Below are 19,763 nucleotides of genomic sequence, written 5' to 3' on the forward strand. Positions count from 1 at the left end.
TGTTTCTGAGGTTCCTGCCTTGGGCCTGCAGGGAAGCCTTCTCTGAGGGTCTCTTTTATCACAACACTCTTGTGTTGTGCACGTAATGTAGAGCTGCTCCAGGGTCATCCTGCTTCTGTCCAGTAGCGTGGTGGTGCTTCTGCTTGCAGGGCTGTGTGCTAGCTCTGGGTGTGAAGGTGGCCTGGTGGCCAGGACACGTGCAGTGCTGAGAGTCCATCAGCCCAGCTTTGTGACTCCCCGCCTGGTGAACTGCTGGTGTGGGGATGTGGAGCGTTGTTGGGATGACAGAGGCTGGGGAATCAATGACGTGCCACCACAGTAGCGTGGAGCTGCTCAAAGCCTGCCTTGCATCCAAAGCCAGCCTGAGCAGTGATACCTTTTTTTCTCTTTGCACTCAGGCTGCAGGAACAGTCAGCGGAGACGATCGAAGCTCTGCATGCTGCTGGAATGAAGGTGTGGGTACTGACAGGGGACAAGATGGAGACTGCCAAGTCCACCTGCTATGCCTGCAGGCTCTTCCAGACCAGCACCGAGCTGCTGGAGCTGACAGCCAGGGTGGTGGGTGAGTGTGAGAGGAAGGAGGACCGGCTGCATGAGCTGCTGATGGACTACCACAAAAGGCTGATCCAGGATGTTCCCAAACCCCGGGGTAGCCTGAAGAGGTGAGTGGTGAGATCCAAGCCTGTGTCTGTTAGGAAACACGCTGCTTGCTTTCTCCTTTGCTTTGCTTCTTTGCCTCGTTATCTCTAGTGTTAGCTGGCTTTGAACTTAATTATGCAGCTCCCTTAGTGAAGGACGCGTTCTAAATCCAGGCTTTTTATGATGCCTAAGCCCCCCAGAAAGGATGAGGGAAAGATTACTACACAAGTAGTTTCTTTTCCACTGAGATGATATAAGCAGCTAGATTGACTTCTTAAAGTAACTGATTTTTTTTTCTTCCAAATCTGTTCCTCGTTGTGCCCCAGAAGCTGGACACTGAGTCAAGAATACGGCTTGATTATAGACGGCTCAACGCTGTCGCTGATACTCAATCCTTCTCAGGATTCCAGTTCTAGTCATTACAAAAACATATTTCTACAAATCTGCCTGAAATGTACTGCAGTTCTGTGCTGCCGAATGGCTCCTCTGCAGAAAGCACAGGTATTTCCATTTTTTTTTTTTTCCCCCACTAACTGAAGCATGTCATTAAGTGATATAACACACCTCTACTCCATAGGATGGACTTGACCTGATCTGTAGGTGGGCTTCAAAACCTGTAGTGAGACAACTTTGCAAATCACGTCTTATCTGGCTTCTTGTTGTTGGGGGGTCAGCTGCCCTCACTGGGCAGTAGATGTCAAAGTCGAGCAAAAGGCTCCTGGAGGGGTGTTGTTGTTCCCCAGGGAGCAGGAAACAAGGCCTGGCACAGGAAGTCACAAACAAATTCAAAATGCAGCAGTCTTGCTAGAACTGTCTGAGTTACAGATTTGCCAGGAAGATGAAGCAGGAAGACTTTTGGGGTAGTAAAAAAACCCCTTCAAGTTGTAGCCCTTTCATTAACAACGTTTTTTTGGTAGTAGCTGATAGATGTAACCACTGATTATTTCTGTATAACGGTGTGAGGCTACGTTTCCTGCAGTGCTGCTTTAAATAAAGCTTACTCATCTTGATCAGCTAGGACTTCCCCAGGCTATATATTAGCCTTGTCTGAACTTCAGAGCGTTATGGAAACACACCAGTCTTTCAATTATGAATATAAAACCTTTCTTAAATACGCTTGCAGGAAGCCACAAGCCCAACCCAATTAGGAATAAACAAAACCCATTTGTTCTTTTTCTTCCCTTTCCAACTCTGTAGTCCATGACTTCCTCACACCAGCTGATGATAAAGGATAATTAAACAGTGCATTTTTAGCCCTGTTCCAGGGTGTGATTGTCTTCCACGTGAAATGTGTGAGAGGCCACATCTCTGTGAGAGAGCAGGGTCTGAGAGGGGGGAAGGAGAGGCTACTGCTGGAAGTAATTTGTTTCTAAATGCTGTCCTTCAGCCCTGTGAAGCTGAGTCTTGGCTTTTCCTCTGGTTGATGCTTGCTAAGGAAATAGTGAGGGTGTTGATTAATCTGAACTCTTGTTTTGTTGCCACAGAGCTAGGTTACTTGTTCAGGAATATCTGGGGAGTTGCAGAGGTCTCTGGAGGTGGAGTATTTTTCAGTGTGGGTTTTTTTTGTTTATCTTCTACTGAACTTTTGGTTTGTGCTGCTATCCTGTTTTAAATCTTTAGATTGTGCGCATGGTGAAGAACACAAAAGGGAGCCCGATAACACTATCGGTAGGGGACGGTGCCAATGATGTTAGTATGATTTTGGAAGCACATGTTGGAATAGGTAAGACCCCTGATACACCCATCTGATACCTGGGGCTTCTGTCAGGCTGTGTTGCTTACGTTCACCGTTGTAACTGATCGCACGTGGCTGAACCAATCCCACTTGGCAGACTGGGGAAGTCACCTGCTGCTTTCAGAGGGCTTTTGGTCCAGATCAGTGCTTGGGATCAGGGTAGGCTGCTGCCCTTTGATAGGCACGTGCTCTTTGTTTTTACCATGTGGCTTACTGCAGATTGCTTCTTACACTTTAGTTCCCTTTGGTGAAACAGTGGGGTTTTTCTGCTGTCTTCTGTGCAGACAAAAGTTGAGTCTATCTTAAATGAAACTGGTAACTTCCTCTGACCTTTGCTTCGCTATTCAATTCAGTGCTGAGAGTTTTGGTGGGATTGTACCCTACTCATCTCAGCTGAGCTGAAGCAGGCATTTGTCCTTTACCCAAGTACTGCAGGAGCCTGGCAGCTCTGATTGCAGCTGCAACGTGTGCATCTTCCTAGGGCTGATGCTGGGCTGTGCTGTGCCTGCCCTGCCTAGATGCCTGATATCAGGCTGGAAAACTGCTGAATTTCATATCTAAATTTCTGCAGATTGTTGTCAGAGATTGTGGAAGTACTGACAGTTTTTCAAGTACCACTGAAGAGGGAGGGATGTCCTTTCTTTTCTAACCACCCTCTTTATTTCTGACTGTTAGAAATGGCATGTTAGCCTCTAACGAATAGAATCCTTCACTGTAGTTAATTTGGATGTGGTTTTTGAGTGAACAAAACTGGCTTTCTTGAGCTTTGCTCTGAGGGGGATCTCTTGGGAGGCTGAGCTTCTGCAGTGTAATAACCGCACTGCTAGATGTGGGCAGGCCTGGGGGAAACCTTATCTTTTATCGGGTTTATCTGGGATGCTCGTCACCACATGCTCCTACATAAGAACTCAGTTAGCAACCTAAGTTCAGGTTAAAAACTCCAGAGGAGGGTCTGATTGTCACAGAGCCAAGGCCACACCAAGTCTTGCAGAGCTTTAGCGTTGCTCTCCCAGTGGCTCCCAGGGTCAGTCCCAGTGGCTGGGTACGCAGGGTGACAAGGACATGTCTGAAGTGTAAAAGTCTTAAAAAACCACAAAGGAAATATGGCCTTTGTCATGGCCTGAAGCATTCAATTATGTGACCAAATTTCACAAGTAGCATCAGTATAAATTTCAGTCCTTGCCTTGCTTTTGTCTCCAGGTATAAAAGGCAAAGAAGGACGTCAGGCTGCAAGAAACAGTGACTACGCTGTTCCAAAGTTTAAACACTTAAGAAAATTGCTACTAGCACATGGGCATTTATATTATGTGAGAATAGCACACCTTGTACAGTATTTCTTCTATAAGGTAAGGATGTGTGTTCAGCTCATTACTTTTGTTTTCACCGTGGGTTTCTCTGACGATAGAAATAGTGTAAAACGGAAAGATGATGTATAGGACACTGTTCTGTTCATCTAGGGTGGGTGGGTGTCTCCCGTGTGCCTGTTAATTGAAAGCCTTATATGTAGGGGAATGTGAGAGCGTGACTTTCTTCCCTTGTCTTCTGCTGATGCTACAAGCTTACTGGAACAGCGTAGAGCTTGGTAGAAAACAGTGTCCTGCTTTATCTGATAGTACAATGTCAGATAATACTGTCTGAAAATGGGAAAATTATTGGATCTAGAGTGAAAAGTCATGCATTCACTAAACTCATGAATGCTTCCCTGCTAACCTTTCTTTTCTCATTTCTCTAGAACCTTTGCTTCATTTTACCACAATTTTTATACCAGTTCTTCTGTGGATTCTCACAGCAGGTAACTTTCAGTAATGTGTCTAAAAAGGCAGGATAAAAAGCCAGTTACACAGCAAGGCTTCCTAGCAGAAGCTTGACTTTTGGTCATCCCTCCACCTCCTCGTCTTTCTTTGGATGACAGTAGGAATTGACCTCCTTGCTCAGTACCATGTTTTTGAGACTTGCAATTAAAAACAAATAAATAAATTTCCTTTCCCATCCATGACCCATTTTTGTTGCTTAAACATGAATGGAGACCTTCCCAAGGTATCAGGGAGGTGTCATAGCTGGTTTGCACCTAATTTTCCTACTTATACTCTGGAAAGTCTTTCAAAGACTTCCTGTTCTTCTCTCATCGGCTGCATTTCCCTGTACTAAAAGTGTCTTTCAAAAAGAAGAACAATTTGTTCTTTTGTAACATCCTTTAAGTAAGACACATGATGAGTGTCATCACTTAGTCCAGATGAGTGTCAGATGGACAGACCTCTGTGACAGGTGGGCTTAGGTGCTTGGAGACAGTAGCTGTGGCATTTGCTTCTGTTCTTTTCTGTCTGCTTGGTCTTAAAAGCGTAAGAGTTTGTTCTCTGCCTGTCTCAGCAAAACCACTTTTTTATTTAAAAAACAAAACAAAACAAAAAATGATAGTTCCTCTTAAAATAAAAAAAAAAAGTCTTTAGAAAGTCACAAGAGACATCAAGTGCATTAATAGAAACAGCAGCACAAGAGCAGCTACAGAAAAGCTGCAGTAACGGCTGTTTTATGACGTTGTTGTGGAGGTCGTGCTGGAGCCCAGACAGGCACAGAGCGTGGCCCACATCTGTGACAAAGGGATGAGTCCACGTGGTGGGTACAGAGACAAGGGCTGGAAACTGCAAATCTGTCTCAGGGAAGGCTTTTCAAGTGGGATTTCTGACTCACTTTACCCTTTCTTTTCAGCCACTGTACGATGCTGCTTACCTTACCATGTACAACATCTGTTTCACATCTCTCCCCATCCTGGCTTACAGCCTCCTGGAGCAGCACATCAACATTGACACACTGACCTCAGATCCACAGCTGTACATGTAAGTCACAAGGGGCTGGGTGGGCCTCAGTGCACTTCAAGCTTTGTTGGTGCAGGGCACAGTCCATCGGGGTGGTTTGAGCTGGCGTACCTGCCCTGTGAGAGGAACAGGGTAGCTGTGGAACTGCAGAAAGGCTGTTTATATCCCCAGTTGCTTTGTGTTAGAGCTGAGCAGTGTCCTATGTATTGCCTATTTCTGTTTACGCTCTTCAATGCTATCTGGTCCAGCAAATTGCACTTCTGCCTGTGTAAAGAAAAAACAAACTGCAGATGGAACTCTTCATCCACAGGTAAAAGCAAGCTGCAGGTCTGGCAAGAGCATTCATTGTGTTAGCTCTGAGCTGAGCAGTGTGAGCCAAGCACTTCCTGGAGCACGTAATGGATGGGGAAATCTAGCTTTGGGAAGAAAAGAGATCTGTTCATTTACAGGAAGGTGAATGCTGCTGAAGTCCAGCTCAGGCAGGCAGTTCCTCAGCTTCTGTAGGTGGATAAATGCCCCAAAAGCGAAATCCTCATTTCAGAACATGAGAGCTGAAAACTCTGTTCTCACAATTACCTCCACGTTGCTGTGGATTGCACTGTGTAAGGAGAGATGGTCTTCATCTCTTGTGCTGGTATATTTCTCTCCTTCCTTGGTTGCAGCTTGGGGGTATTCCTGACCCCCTGTGAGACCTCAGATGCTTCCAATTTCCCCCACCCCTTTCCACATATATACCTGGGTGCAGCCTTTCAGGCAGCAGGTGCCTAAAGGTATTATTTATGAAATAATCACTCAGCTCTATGGTTAAACTTCTGAGCTCCTCCAGCCATGTAGCAAAATGCGCATATTTTCAAATACGTTTGTAATTGAATCTTGTGCAGCACAGACCAATAACAGCAGGCTCCTGTGCTCTCACCTGCAGGCTGTCTGATCACTGGGGTGTGTGAATTGAGGGAAAACAGATTAATTGTGCATTTAGATAGCTTCAGTTTGAATATTCATGACTTTTCATGTGCTGCTGAATACAGAATGACTGCTGTGCCTCTGCTGTATAAATGCTGAGTTGCTGCAGTGCAGATCTCTCATCTGAGGCACAGTAAAAGCCTGTTTACAATGAGTGCTGCAGGACATAAATGGGAATGCAGAATGATTGCACTGAACAGGTTCTTTGCATTTTCCCTTCTTGCAAAAAAAATAGCTCTTAGTAAGGAGTACAGACAAATCAGACTGATCCCAAAGTACAGTATGTTAGAGAATTGTCACTGCAGTACAAGGGATTCCAGTAGGGTTTTGCTTTAGAAATTGTATTTACAGAAGCTCAGCACCACGCCTGCTTTCAGAGTTCATCTTGCTTCAGGTAGTTGTAGTTAGGAAGACAAAATGAGAAGAGAGGATTTTTGGTTTTGCTGTAAACATGCTTTCATCCCTCATCAATCCTCAGATTTTAAGGAGGAGCATCTGAAAAGGCAGTGGTGCAAGGTGCAGGGAGCTGCTGCTGCCTGCAGCCAGATCTCACTCCTGTGCTCAGCCAGGAGCCTCCTGCTAAACCCCCATGCTAAAACCCACGGAGTGATTCAGGGGGTTATTTTCAGCCTATGCAGAAAAACCACCAGGAATGAGATTTGCAGAGCTTTCCCAAAAAATTTTGTTTGTGGGCTCAACAAAAAGAGGGAAGCGTACCACAGATTCACCACATCTCGTATGTTTCTTCAGCATAGCCCTGGCTTTGGAATTCAGAAGTATGGAAGGGCTGAGGAAGCACAGTGGCTATGGAAAAGGCGTGGGGCAGAATTTGGCTTAGCTCAGACAGGGCTGGGATTTTATCTGCATCGCGTACAGAAGGATAAAAAATAATAATCTCTTGAATATCTCCTGATTATTTTTTTTAATGATCAGCAGCCACACAGAGCAGATGTTGTTTATGTCCTGTGTGCTGGCAGATAGTTGGGTGTTTTACCTCTTTGTTTCCTGCAGCAATGCCCACATCAAACCCACAGAAACGCAGGGCTTTGCAGCAGGTCCCACGTGACAGTGATTTTTGTTCTTGCTTTCTTGGCAGGAAAGTTTCTGACAACGCCATGCTGCAGTGGAGGCCTTTTTTGTACTGGACCTTCCTGGGCGCCTTTGAAGGACTCGTGTTTTTCTTTGGGGTTTATTTTCTTTTTCAAAATTCATCGTTGGAAGATAATGGAAAGGTAACAACACATCCTCCCCCAAAAAAGAGAAGGCTGAGTGTTTCTTTTGCGCCCTGCCTCTCTTATCTGCCTGACAGCACATATCTACATGCTTAAGCTGTGCGATGTGTCCGGCGGTGTAGCACTGCTTATGGTGTGATTCTGCAGCAAGTGCTTGAAACGTTTTCCAAATCACCATGGCAACAGTGCAGCGGTGATTGCGCTCTCTAAGAACTGGTCTTACAGCAGATTCGTGCTGCCTGGTGCTTTGCCCATGGCAAGGCATCAGTGCAGCTGTACACACAGTGTTCTGTGCTGTCCTGGGACACCTTTTACCAAAGGGAGGTGTTAGCAGGGCTCAGCTGATGGAGACCTTCCTGACACCATCACTCGTGAGCTTGAAAACGCCCCAGCTTCTGTTCTTTTAGGGGACAGCAACGGAGGAAAGCTGAGAATAGCACGTGTTGCATCAGTGCTGACGTTCATGGCCCCAGCTATGTGTAGTCATGCTCTTGTGTTGTAGATGCCATGCCTTTCTGTATTTATAGCCATTCTGGTTGTGTATGAATAGAACATGTAAGCCCCGATGTGTTCTGCAGATGCCTTGAGAGGCCAGGTCTGTGTGGCACTCACATAAGCCCCGTGGTTTTGTCCTGTTTTGTAAACACTTATGCTTGTAAGAACTGCTACCAGCAATTGTTCATAATATCCATGTATGTTTGACTCCTTTTTCGCTCCTATTGACTTTTTTTTTTGCGTTTTTTAAAAACTTTTACATTTCACTTTCTGTTTTAATGTATGCATCCAGATCTTGACAGCCTTTGGTAAGCATCTGTCCCATTCGTTGCCATCATTTGGATTTATATACAGTATCTGCTTTTCTTTGTTGTGCATAGTCACTAGCATCCACAAACCAAACCGATGCATTCTCACACAGAGAATTACCCAGTGGTGCATTCTGCAACTGGGACTGGCCCAGCACAATCAGTAGAGGTGCTGCGGTGGTTCTGTGTTACGAGAAAGCAGAAACTGAGTCAGTAACCAAGAAATCATGAAATAGAGGTGGTCCCAATGACTTGTGTTCTCAGTCAACATTGCTGTTAGTAGGAGGTTGTGTCTGTCGCTGTCACAACGCCGGTCACTTGTCTGTGGTAGTGCATGGCACAGGGTTAGTGTAGCCAAGTCCTGAGTAGCAGTCGCGCCATTCCTCCGTCCCCTCTGCTCCCTGCTTGCACTGTGTCGTCATTCCTTTCTGTTCTTCTCAAGCAAAGTGGGTAGGAGCACATGTGACCACACACTTTGTCTTCCAGGTTTTTGGAAACTGGACCTTCGGGACGATCGTTTTCACTGTGCTGGTGTTCACCGTCACTCTCAAGGTTAGATTCTGCCCTTCTTCTCCAGTCTCTTTTTGCAGGTGTTCTTGAATGCGTGCTAAATACCCTGTGTGATAAATATGTTGAAGATCATAGAATCATAGAATCACCAAGGTTGGAAAAGACCTAAAAGATCATCCAGTCCAACCGTTCACCTATTCCCAATAGCTCCCACTAAACCATGTCCCTCAACGCAACATCCAGCCTTTCCTTGAACACCCCCAGGCTCAGTGACTCCACCACCTCCCTGGGCAGTCCATTCCAGTGCCTGACCACCCTTCCTGAAAAGTAATACTTCCTAATGTCCAGCCTGAATCTCCCCTGCCGTAGCTTGAAGCCATTCCCTCTGCTCCTATCACTAATGACACGAGAGAAGAGGCCGACCCCAGCTCACTACAACCTCCCTTCAGGAAGTTAAAGAGAGCAATGAGGTCTCCCCTGAGCTTCCTCTTCTCCAGGCTGAACATTCCCAGCTCCTTCAGCCTCTCCTCATATGGCCTGTGTTCCAGACCCCTCACCAGCTTTGTTGCCCTCCTTTGAACACGTTCCAGGGCCTCAATATCTTTCTTGCAGTGAGGGGCCCATGCTCCCAAAGCATGCCCAAGATGCTTTTATAAATACCTTTCCTCCCAACACTTCCATCTTCTGTTTGCCCTACACGCAGGACATAAGTGGCTTATTGACTGTTGGGTTGTTGACCATGCAGAGTGTGCTTATGCACAAGTGCTTATGTTCTGCTAAATTATTTACATATTTTTTGCCTTCTTCTGAGTACTCCAGTTGATTGCATTTGACTTTATTTCGCTTGGCTTTAAGCTTGAGAACAACCAAGCATTTGGGTTTGCCCACCTTGTTTCAGCTGCTGCTCTGCACCGTGAGAAGAACATTTGTCAGAAAAGTACATTTGTCAAACAAGCATAGCAAAACTGCTCTGTTTCGTGGAGCTTTCCAGAATGAACAGTTTGCATCAGACCTTACAAAAGATCTTTTATGTTTGGCTCAGGACAGCAGGTGGTGGCAGAAGGCAGTTGCAGTGACTACAACCTTTACACAGTCTTTCTAGCATCAGAGATTGTATCAAGCTTATTCCGTTAAAAACTCTCAACTGCAATTGGAAACTGTTTCCCTGTCACTAGTGTTCCAGTCTGTAGGTGTTGAAAATATTTCCCTGGTGTACATATGCAGAGAGGTGGCTGACTGGAAGACTGCAGCCTTACTGTGAAAGGAAACACGGGTACAGTTGAATACATGTTGCTTCTAATGCCTGTTCTGCCTGGTGTTGTTTTTTGTTCTGTTTACACAGCTAGCTTTAGACACTCGATTCTGGACGTGGATGAACCACTTTGTGATCTGGGGCTCCCTTGCCTTCTATGTGTTTTTCTCGTTCTTTTGGGGAGGAGTCATTTGGCAAGTATCTTTTCCTTCTGTGGTACTTTCTTAGGGGATGCCCATCACGTTCTTTGTGAGGAATGTGACTGCAGCTCCCCTCATTTTGTCTGTCAGAAGATTTATAGAGATGTCAGAGTGTTCGTGACCATGATGAGCATGTGCTGATGTTGAGTGCCAGGCACAGCAGATAGTAAGCAATGATAGAATGATAGAAAGCAGATAGTAGGCAATGAGGATTGGGGTTTTTTTACATCATCAGATGGCATATTCTAGTGCTGCCATGGTGGAGAGAAACCTGGTGATACAAAAAGAAGGAACAGAAGAGGAGAAAGAAAAATGGAGCATGTGAGCTATGGCAGCAAGCATCGTAAAGGACTGAAAGGTGGATGGGTCAGGGAGGAGGAGGTAGCTGTGGCCTTAGAAACTTAGAAAAGGCAATTTGCTGTTGAGAGAGGTCTTGAAAATTGGCAGTGAAGGTGGGTCAGGGCTTATAAGAGGGCTGAGATCAGCAGTTCGTAGTGGTTGGCTGGGGAGGAGAAAAAAGCCACAGGGAGGAACAGTGGGTGGGCTGAGAAGTAGGGTGAAGAGTCTGCATGGAGAAGCATTAGAGGAGTCCCAAGAGGTTGCTGACAGCCCTCCAGAATTAGCACAGCTGGGAGCAGGAGATGGATGGGGAGCAGAGTGGGCAGCCTGTGCCTGTCTGTGTTTGGCAGGGAGGTATTAGTGCCAGCACCTTGATCCCAGTCTGACCTAGTTGGGAAACACGTGGGGCTGATGGTATTAACCACAATCTATTTGTATCCTTTCTTTTTCAGGCCTTTCTTGAAACAACAAAGAATGTATTTTGTATTTGCTCACATGCTGACTTCTGTTTCCACGTGGCTGGCAATAATTCTGCTGATCTTTATCAGCCTTTTCCCAGAAATTCTTCTAATAGTTTTAAAAAGTATAAAAGAGAGAAGTCATCAGGTAAGGAACAAGATGAAATATTGCACAGTGTTTTTACAAAGGCCTCTCCTATTAAGCACCAGATGAACTGTGTGCCATTCATGTCTCAAGGATGGCTTTCTAGAGTCTCATCTCGCTCGTTCACATGCCAGAGATGTCAAGAAGTTCATCTAAAAATACTGCCTAGATCTCTAGCAAAGAGAGACTCTACGAGTGCCTTTCTTTAGTTGTGTAGACTGGAATGGAAAACTGCTGTCTGTGCAGTATCCCTTCACCAACCCAATCTGATCCAAACCACTGTGTTTAGTACTGAAACAAGCTGCTTGTTTTTGTGTCACTATGCCCAAGATGTTCACTACGGCTGTATCCTGCAGGTGCCAGGGGGAAGCTGGTCAGGGAGGTGCCCACCCCCTAATGACCCAGTCCCCATCCCTCGGGCAGCATCCCCAGGTGGCAGCATCCCCGCAGACCCATCCCCAGGCAGCACCTGCTCCCCCCAGCCATGCCCTGTCGCTCTGTCCGCTCGCCTCCCTCCTGCTCCTCTCCCTGCTGTGGTTCCAGCAAGTTCTGCATTGGGTGCTGCCTGCCAGTGCTGGCCTCCAGGCACCACTCTGCATTTCCCTGGGCGGTGGCGGAGAAGGCCCAGCAGTGTGGCTGCAGGGGGTTCTGCTGCTTCTGGCCACGTGTCTCCTCTGTTACTTTTGCTTCCTTTATACTTTTTAATCAAGCTTATCTTCTCTAAATATCCAATGAAATCATAGTTTCTTTTTCCCTCATAATCTTCAAAGTACAACTTTGGCACGGTGTCAGTGACGTAAAATGTATCTGCAAGACCAGAAACACCACCACCTAAACTACTGAATTTGAGAGCAATACAGATGGTAAAACAATTGCAGCTAAATTCTTCCCAGCTCCATGATATTTCTCCCTTCCTCTTAAGTACAGTTCAGTAGTATCTGAATTGACAGTTTCTAAATTGGGCAGGATGGGGATGACTCGCTGTCAGCTGCAGCCATAGGGCAGTCTGAGGTCTCTGTCCCAGAAGGGGGATCTGGGGTTTACTGAAACCCAGCTGAGCTCTTAGAGGCCCATTTTGCTTCCAGCTCTTAGCCAGATCCATTCCCACTTAAAATACTTGCTTTCAAGAGTGCTTTAAATGTGTTTAAAAAGGCTCTTGTGAAATCATTTTGTAAATCAACAGTAAGTGTCAACTAGAAAAGTCTCTCCGCATGTGCATACTAAACTAAAGGCAGGCTGAGCCTTATTTAAATGTACATTTCAAGTGAGAGCTTTACAAAATGCCTGGAGCAGATTCCAGCTCTAGATGTCTGTGTCAGCTGTCAGATACCAAGCTCGGCAGCACAGGTAGGGGATTTTAAATCAAGACCCTTTTTGAGACTCCTAACTGTAACACTGGAAAACAAATTTCAGTTTCCCAAGGGGAGCCTTCAATGAAAAGCCAGATCAGTGCACTCATTTGGCTTCGTGAGCCCACACCGTGAGAGTTCAGGTCCCCTTTGGGAGGAGGGCATGGACAGAAGCCAGGTTGTGGAGCTTGCTCTTAAACTGTAGGGGACTGGGTTTCTGTATGACAGTGCCAGCTTTGCTCACTCTTAATTAAATTTTCTACGTGGAAATGTTTTGGGGCTTTTTTGTTGTGTTTTTTTTTTTGTTTGTTTGTTTGTTTTTAACTGCAAGGCGCATTCTTATTTTCTTTGGTTTCTGCCTTTCTGTCTCGTACTGCAATTTTCTGTCTTTTGTGCTGTTGTGAACTAGGTAACGAAGCGCCTTCCTTCCTCAGGAACATCCACTATCTTCATGCTTTCTCAAACTTCCAGCAATCACAGCTTTTCTTGGAGTGAATAAGGTGATTTCCCCTCTGAGCCAGTATGTGCTGCTTACTCTTCTGCTTCCTCCTTCTAATGCATTGCTGCTCAAAAAACCTGTGTTTAGATTTGCTCACCTGGCAAGAGCTTGCTTTCTCCTCCACGCCTACTGCTTTCATTTAAATCTTTTGCTTAAGTGTTTTGTCTGTCTCCCCCGTTGGTCCCTGCTGTGGGTGCACACCAGCTGGGCTGAGCTGCTCATGCCCAGCACCTGCAACATGGGTGCAGGTGGTGCTTCCGTGCCCAGCGTCCCCAAGGTGCTCAGGGAACCACAGGCAGGCATTGCTCACAAATTTGGGTTTACCCTGGCCGTTCAGATGAGGCACGTTGTGCCTGCTCATGGAAATCAGTGCTGCTACATCATTTAGGTTGGTTTTAGAGGGCTAGATGCTACTTACTCCAAGGCATGGAGCAAAGTGGGCTCTGTTTTGTTTTCTGGATGATTTGGCAAACAGCTCGTGCTTGCTTGATCTCAGAGGAGCTTTCCAAGTGCCCCTGTTGCCCTGTACATAACTCTGTTATCACTGCAGCTGTTCTGTATACAAGCAGTAAGCCACAAGTAGCATTCCCTGGCTTGCTGCCTACAGAGGGCTTCCCGCAGGCCGAGCACCTCGAACACAACGCATCCCTGCTGTCACTCACTGTTACAAAACCACCGGTTGTGAGGAGATCAAGGCAGGCTCCTCCTTGAAAGCAGCTGTAGTATAAACCTCAAAGCCTGAAGGGAACCATTTGGGAAGCGGTGCCACTTGCACTGAAAACCCAGCCCGTATGATCACGGTGGTATTTAGGGAGCGTGTGGTGTTACATCCGTGTGGAACGGCGTAGCTGGCTGTAAGAAGCGTGAGTGTGTCTGCTGTTGTTGGACAGCAGCAGGGTAACGTGTCACATGTGCTACAAGTGTTTTTGCCTCGCTGTTGCAGAGCAGTAGGAAGGCGCCCAAGTCGTCCAGACCTTCTGTCACACCACTTCTTTTAAGAACGTTCTCAGATGAGTCTAATGTGTTGTAACAGGTACCCTGCCCTAAGGAGTTGGGATGGTTTTAAAAGGCATTGATTAACCAAATGTAATCCCCAAATCAATTAAGCTGTGGTTCTCGTAATCCTCTTGATTGTTGGTGTGGGGCACCTGTCTGTGATACGGAGATGCAATGCTTGGGATGCATTTTAATTTGGGGACGTGTCCTACTCTTCAGAATCCTGTATGTGCACAGATCTGCTCGATCCAAAGCACTTTGCTTTATATAAGCAGATCCTTCAGTATAGCCAATATTCTGATCTAACATTAACAGCATGAGAAAACAGTTTTGGGCTGTAAAAGCACTGATGTACTTGCAGTGGAGTATTCAAGTCTAAGCTATTAAAATGATTCCAAAATTGCATCTGAATAGTATAAAAATCCCATTTTCTATGGTGCATGCTGTTGTGTCAGATAGAAATGAGTACATTTTAATTCATCTGAGTAGACTGAAACTAAGTGTGTACCTGTCTGTATGTCAGCATAACGTACAGCAGGCATGGCTCTGTGTCTGTATGCAGCTACACACACAGGGAGCATCCTACTATGCCATTCTAAACATCGTAGTAAGCCACCAGCTGCCTTCTTGCTGCAGAGAAATAAAAGTGCCCGACTGAATTCACAGCCTACAGGTGAGATGTGACATGGCTGCGTGCTGCCAGCTGCAAACATCAACATGGGGATTTTCTGTAACCCCTCCCTCTGCACACATGGCAGCCTGCAGAGAGCCCACTTTATAGGGAGGGCAGCAAGCAGCTGCACGGCTGCCAAACTTCAACCTGGGTGCTGCTGGGCTCCGCGCTGCCTTCTGCAGCCCATGCAGAGTCCTTCACCCTCCCATTCAGCTGTGAGTGAGGTTTGGCACTTTTATTGTGGGCTAATCATTCTTCTTCTCCCTTTATTTATTTATTTTCTCCTTTCTAAAAAATGCCAAAAGGCTTACTGTGGTTTTGGGAATGTGACAATTGCAATATATGTGCGTTTTCCTTCTGATTTTTGCAGACTGGCATCTTTGATCTGCCTATATTAGTGTCATACAAACGTATAGAGAATGGTTATGTGAAGACTGAAGATGCTCTTACTAATCTGGCAGAAAGATATCCTCTCAGGATACTTTAAAATGCTCCATCCAAATAGTGCAATTGTTATCCTGCAGGAAAATGTACCGGTTCTGTTGAGTATTACCAAGCTCTGTAAGCAGCCATGCTGACAAAGCAGTAGCCAGGCACTGGCCACAGTAGCTGTTCATCTTTGGTCTTGTTGCTTCCCCCCTGGAAAAAAAAAAAAAAAAAAAAAAAAGGAAAGAAAAACATAATTCTGCCAACTCAGAAGTCTATGTAATTGGAGACTGAGAAAGCATCTTTTGGAATTCTTCAAAAGCAGCATGATCAGAGTGAGAGCAATGCCTCCCCACGTCACACGGGGGCTTCCTCCGACCGCTGCAGCTCTGCCCGAGAGCAGCAGGGAGCTGCCGAAGCCTCTTGCTTTGCCTGACCAAAGAAGTAGCACAGACTCTGAGCCCAGGTGCTGGGCATCCTCCTGCAGCTGCTCGCTCCTCCGTGCTGCCGGGCTTTCTCTTGGCAAAAGGTGAAGGAAGGAAACGTGCCGGGACTGCTTGTGGTGAAAGGAAATTTCATGGGGAGGGAAGAGCCTGAATGCTGGGCTGTGCTACGCTTCCAGCCCAGCTCTCCTGGTTGCTGTGGCTGTGCTGACATTAGTGCAGTGAGCAGCTGCTGAAATGCTGCGGATTTCTGGTGGCAGTGTGTCCTCAGCCAGCTGCAGGGACGTGGATGGTGCCAGTGAACTTGTGGGCATCACACTGCATCTTGAGTTATTTGCACTAAGAAAAAAGAAGTCGGTTTTAAAATAAAAGGAATACGTGGATTCATTTTACACTTAATTTGGTTTTTAATTGGCATGTTCTTTTTAAATCTACCTTTAGCAAGGACTTCTACCTTTAGGCTGGTGCAGCAGAGATGAGGTGCCCGACCCTCAGGCTTCTCAGACGTCCATGTGTGGAACAAGCAGCTTTTTCACTCTCTTGAGCCCTAAGCAGTTTTGGAGTGCCCTGCGTTCCAGCACCCTGCATGGGAAGGTGCTCTTTGCACTGCCTGCCCCTGGCCCTGCTGGGGGCTGCCGTGGAAATGCTGTGGTGAGCGCTCACTCACCTCTGCCTGCAGCAGATTCTGCTTCGCTTCTGTGTGAAGAAGTGATGAAATATAGCCAGATCAATCATTCCCTTCTTCAGATTTTGCTAAAGAACGGACTGTTAGTTGTCTGAAGAATCAAGTCTCGTGCTGTCTGGCTGCGGAACTCATGGTTGGTGCTGTGAAAACAGGATGTGGATCAGCTGCAGGCATGCCTGCATACACAAGTTCTCAGCTGTGTGGGAGAGGGCTGCAAGTGCGAGGAGCAGAGGGGTATGCACAGCCCCTGTGGCTGCCCTGTAGGACATGGACAGGTCTGCTGTATTATTTACTCTGCACCAGCCCAACGCCAGCGTGGTCACCTCGACAGTGACTGCAGTTCCACCCCTTGCTGCATGCAAGCCAGGAGCTGTGCTCCCAGCATGTGTCCCATGGGCAAAGCTTTTTTCTTCTTTTTCTTTTTTCTAGCTCGTCTCACGGACCTAGCATTCAACTTGCAGCCCTTGCCCGATTCTCAACTTCTACTGCTAAAACATGGTGCCTGGAGATCAAGTATGCGATGAATACAATGAAGATGCTCTGTATGCCAAATCTAACCTTTCTCCTTAAATATACAGTTGCTGACTTGTGTTTACATAACCTTTAAAACACATGCGCTGAAAAATACAATTCCTGTGATTCAAAACCATTCCAAGCCCTGGTGGTCCCAAGCCTGACAGCCCGCTTCTCGGTTTGCTTTATCTTGTGTTCTTCTTGGGTCAAATTCTCTTCCTGTGAGATGCAGCTGGAAGCCTTGCTGTTGGGTTAGGGGGAACACGGACGTGTGATGTCCAAATAAAGCCACTGCACCAGGCCGATGGCTGCAGCCTGTGCTGAGATAAAGCCTTCTTGGAACCAAATTTCTATTGTCATTTCCAAGTGCCCGATATCAGTCTGGAGCAAACTGTTGCTGCTGCTGTGCATCCAACTCCCAAGGCATGCATGCTGAAAAGTAAGTTGGTACTAATGGGAAATGTTATGAATAGCAGCTCCTTTGGGGAAAAGCAGGTTTTCTTGGGCTTGGATCTCCAGCTAGCACACAGGTGTAGCTCCACAGACCAGCAGAGGAACTGACCCTATTTTAGCAGCAAGAGCAGAATGGAAATTTTGGTTGTAGATGTATCATGAAATTTCAGGAGAAACAGGAAATCTATGCTGGAGTCGTGAGAAGGCAAAGGAAGGTGGTGGTACCAGCTGGAGGGCATCAGCCAGCAGGACGGGGAAGCAGCGGTAACGTGGTGGTAATGCTGTGATCATTATTCAGGTGCCGTAAGGTGAGCTGCACTGTTACGGTGCTCGTTAGGGAGCTGAAAGGCCAGTACAGGCTTATCGGTGGGGAAACCTGAAGGAAAACGGCTGGGGGTCTTCAGATTAATCCCCTGAAGTTTATTCACTGGCTAGTGACACTGAAAGATAAGCAAAGTAATGAAGATTCCCTCTAAAGATGTGATGTGATAATGGAAAAACGTGGTGTAGTCATAGCTGCTTGTCAAAAACTAATCCTAATTGTCATGAGAATATTATAAATGACTTGGAATTGCGTACAGGCTTGAAATTGAATTTGTATAAACACTTACTGTTGAAAACCTTACCTAATACTGCACCATTCATGCGATTTCCCAGCTATGGATTTTTTTTTAAATACAAACATGCAGTGTATACAAAGTGTAAATTATATACAGGCAATGAGAAGATACATTTTCAGCTTCTTGCAAAAAAAAAAGGACTGCGACCTTACATTTTTTTCACTTTAATGCAATTTTATACATTTATGTTGCTTTATATAAAAGAAACTGAATGTGAATGTTACCTTTTATGAATGCAACTTGCTCTTTTTTCATTACGGAAACTTATGTTTGAAGTAATCAATAAACTTTGGTATGTTGTTCTGATTAATACGACATTTTGTTTTGTCTCCTTGGCCTCCCTGGCTGCGGTTTGCACCACGGGGGGGATTTTGAAGGAGGTCTGAGATGCTGACAGGGCTGGGCTGGGCTCATCGCAGTGATGCTGTGCTGAGGGACCACTGGTTGGTTCTGCGTTGTTTTTTGTCAGCACAGTATTGGCAGTGCTGTTGGTAACAGCACGAGGATTTTTTCTTAATGCTCTGCATTGATTCTGTGTTATGGCTACTCGGAACAAATCAACTTCTGTTGTTATTTATTTCACTTTTTTTGCTGTTTTTTGAGCTCAAAGGCTAGAAACATGTAAATGAGGGTTATTTTGTGGTTGGTGAGGTGCATGCAGCTAGTGAAGTGCAAGGCAGCTGTTTCCATGGATGAGACTCCACTGATGCAATTGGTTCCAGCAGGTCTCATGGTGCTGGTGTGAGGCACAAGAAAAACGCATACTTCTTAGGACACGTGTCTGATTCAAGCTGAAATGTTCGTAATGAAAACTGACAGCCAGTGTGAAAAATTCTGTTTTGGCTGCTTTGATTTCTCCATCTCCCATGAGGCTCTGCGGGACAGATGGCTGTGCTATTTAAAACAAACTATAACCTTTAAGAAGAAGCTGGTACTATTGGAAACTGGATGCACGCATTGAGCCTCTTCATAGCTGACGTGGAATGGTAGTGAAACTTGGCTGGAGGGCTGCAGGCAAGTAGTCAGTGCGAGTGTGGTGCTCCACCAAGCTGCGAATTAGCATTTAAAACATCTGTGCAGCACTTCACCTTAAAATGGAGATTGAGTACTACTGCAATTGTAAGGCAATTTTCAGCAAGGAGGGCAGCTGTGCTGAGGGTTGGGATGCTGACAGGAAGGCTGGAGGTGTGCTTGCAACCATGGTGTGCACAGTGCCAACCTCTGTTCTGTTCTCTGCTTGGAGCTTGCTGCTGGCACCGTGTCTGCTGGTAACCTGCTGAGCTGGAAAATATGCTGTGGCCTGCAGGAAGGGTGTGTGGGCACCCGTGTGTGTGTGTGTGTGTGTGTGTGTGTGTGTGTGTGTGTGTTCCATCCAAAAGCAGGGGTTAGAGCAATATAGCCTGGCTTAAGCAGAGAAAAAGATGTGGGGAGAGCATGGGGGAGTCCTTTACTTTTTTACACTGGTTCAGCAGGTAAAATAAAATCCCAGTCCTGATGGAAGCAGTGGCATGCTGAGCTGGCATCAGTGTGGCCAGGGTCCCTCCTGGCTGGGCAGGCTCCAGATGACATTCAGCTGGCTCAGGTTTTCCACATCCCAGCACCACCCTAAAAATTAAATCCGTCTCCTTTTGTCCATCAGTCTGGGCGTGGGGGTGAAAGGCTGCGTTTGTGGCTGGGCTCACAGTCGGCAGCTTGCAAAGATCTGTTGTGCAGAGATGAACCTGCAGAGCTGATGCTGTGCAGCACAGCAGTGTGCCTACAGCAGCCATCCAGGGGCTAGGATTGGGCCAAGCCAGGAAAATACACTGTAGCAATAGGTTTTCCCTGAATTAGAATAAAATATGTGCTGGGAGAAATAGTTGATTCGTTTATTCAGAACCATCTCCACAGGAGGCACAGCCTTGAGACACGCAGGCTTTGGGCCAATGCTTGCCTCCTTGTCCAGCCCTCTGCACAGAGGCAGACACAGAGAGACTTTAGGGGTCTGTAGGAAGCTGGAAGGGTGCTTGGGGGGCTA

The 19,763-nt window shown here is 46.3% G+C and overlaps 1 protein-coding gene across 1 annotated transcript in view; it reads left to right on the plus strand.

The window, feature by feature from the left end:
* The window catches only part of ATP11C (ATPase phospholipid transporting 11C (ATP11C blood group)), a gene marked incomplete at both ends in the record, with an annotated part of 47,927 nt that extends 32,834 nt beyond the window's left edge, over nt 1-15,093 (plus strand). The window contains 11 exons of the mRNA XM_079542011.1: nt 399-662; nt 966-1,140; nt 2,260-2,362; nt 3,575-3,720; nt 4,107-4,166; nt 5,081-5,208; nt 7,247-7,382; nt 8,672-8,737; nt 10,038-10,141; nt 10,939-11,092; nt 14,977-15,093. Of these exons, the coding sequence (XP_079398137.1) occupies nt 399-662; nt 966-1,140; nt 2,260-2,362; nt 3,575-3,720; nt 4,107-4,166; nt 5,081-5,208; nt 7,247-7,382; nt 8,672-8,737; nt 10,038-10,141; nt 10,939-11,092; nt 14,977-15,093 (1,453 nt within the window). The remainder of the gene's footprint in view (nt 1-398; nt 663-965; nt 1,141-2,259; nt 2,363-3,574; nt 3,721-4,106; nt 4,167-5,080; nt 5,209-7,246; nt 7,383-8,671; nt 8,738-10,037; nt 10,142-10,938; nt 11,093-14,976) is intronic.
* Nucleotides 15,094-19,763: the final 4,670 nt, after the last annotated feature.

Source organism: Tetrao urogallus (genome assembly GCF_951394365.1).
Source record: "Tetrao urogallus genome assembly, chromosome: 13".
Classification (NCBI taxonomy): Eukaryota; Metazoa; Chordata; class Aves; order Galliformes; family Phasianidae; genus Tetrao; species Tetrao urogallus.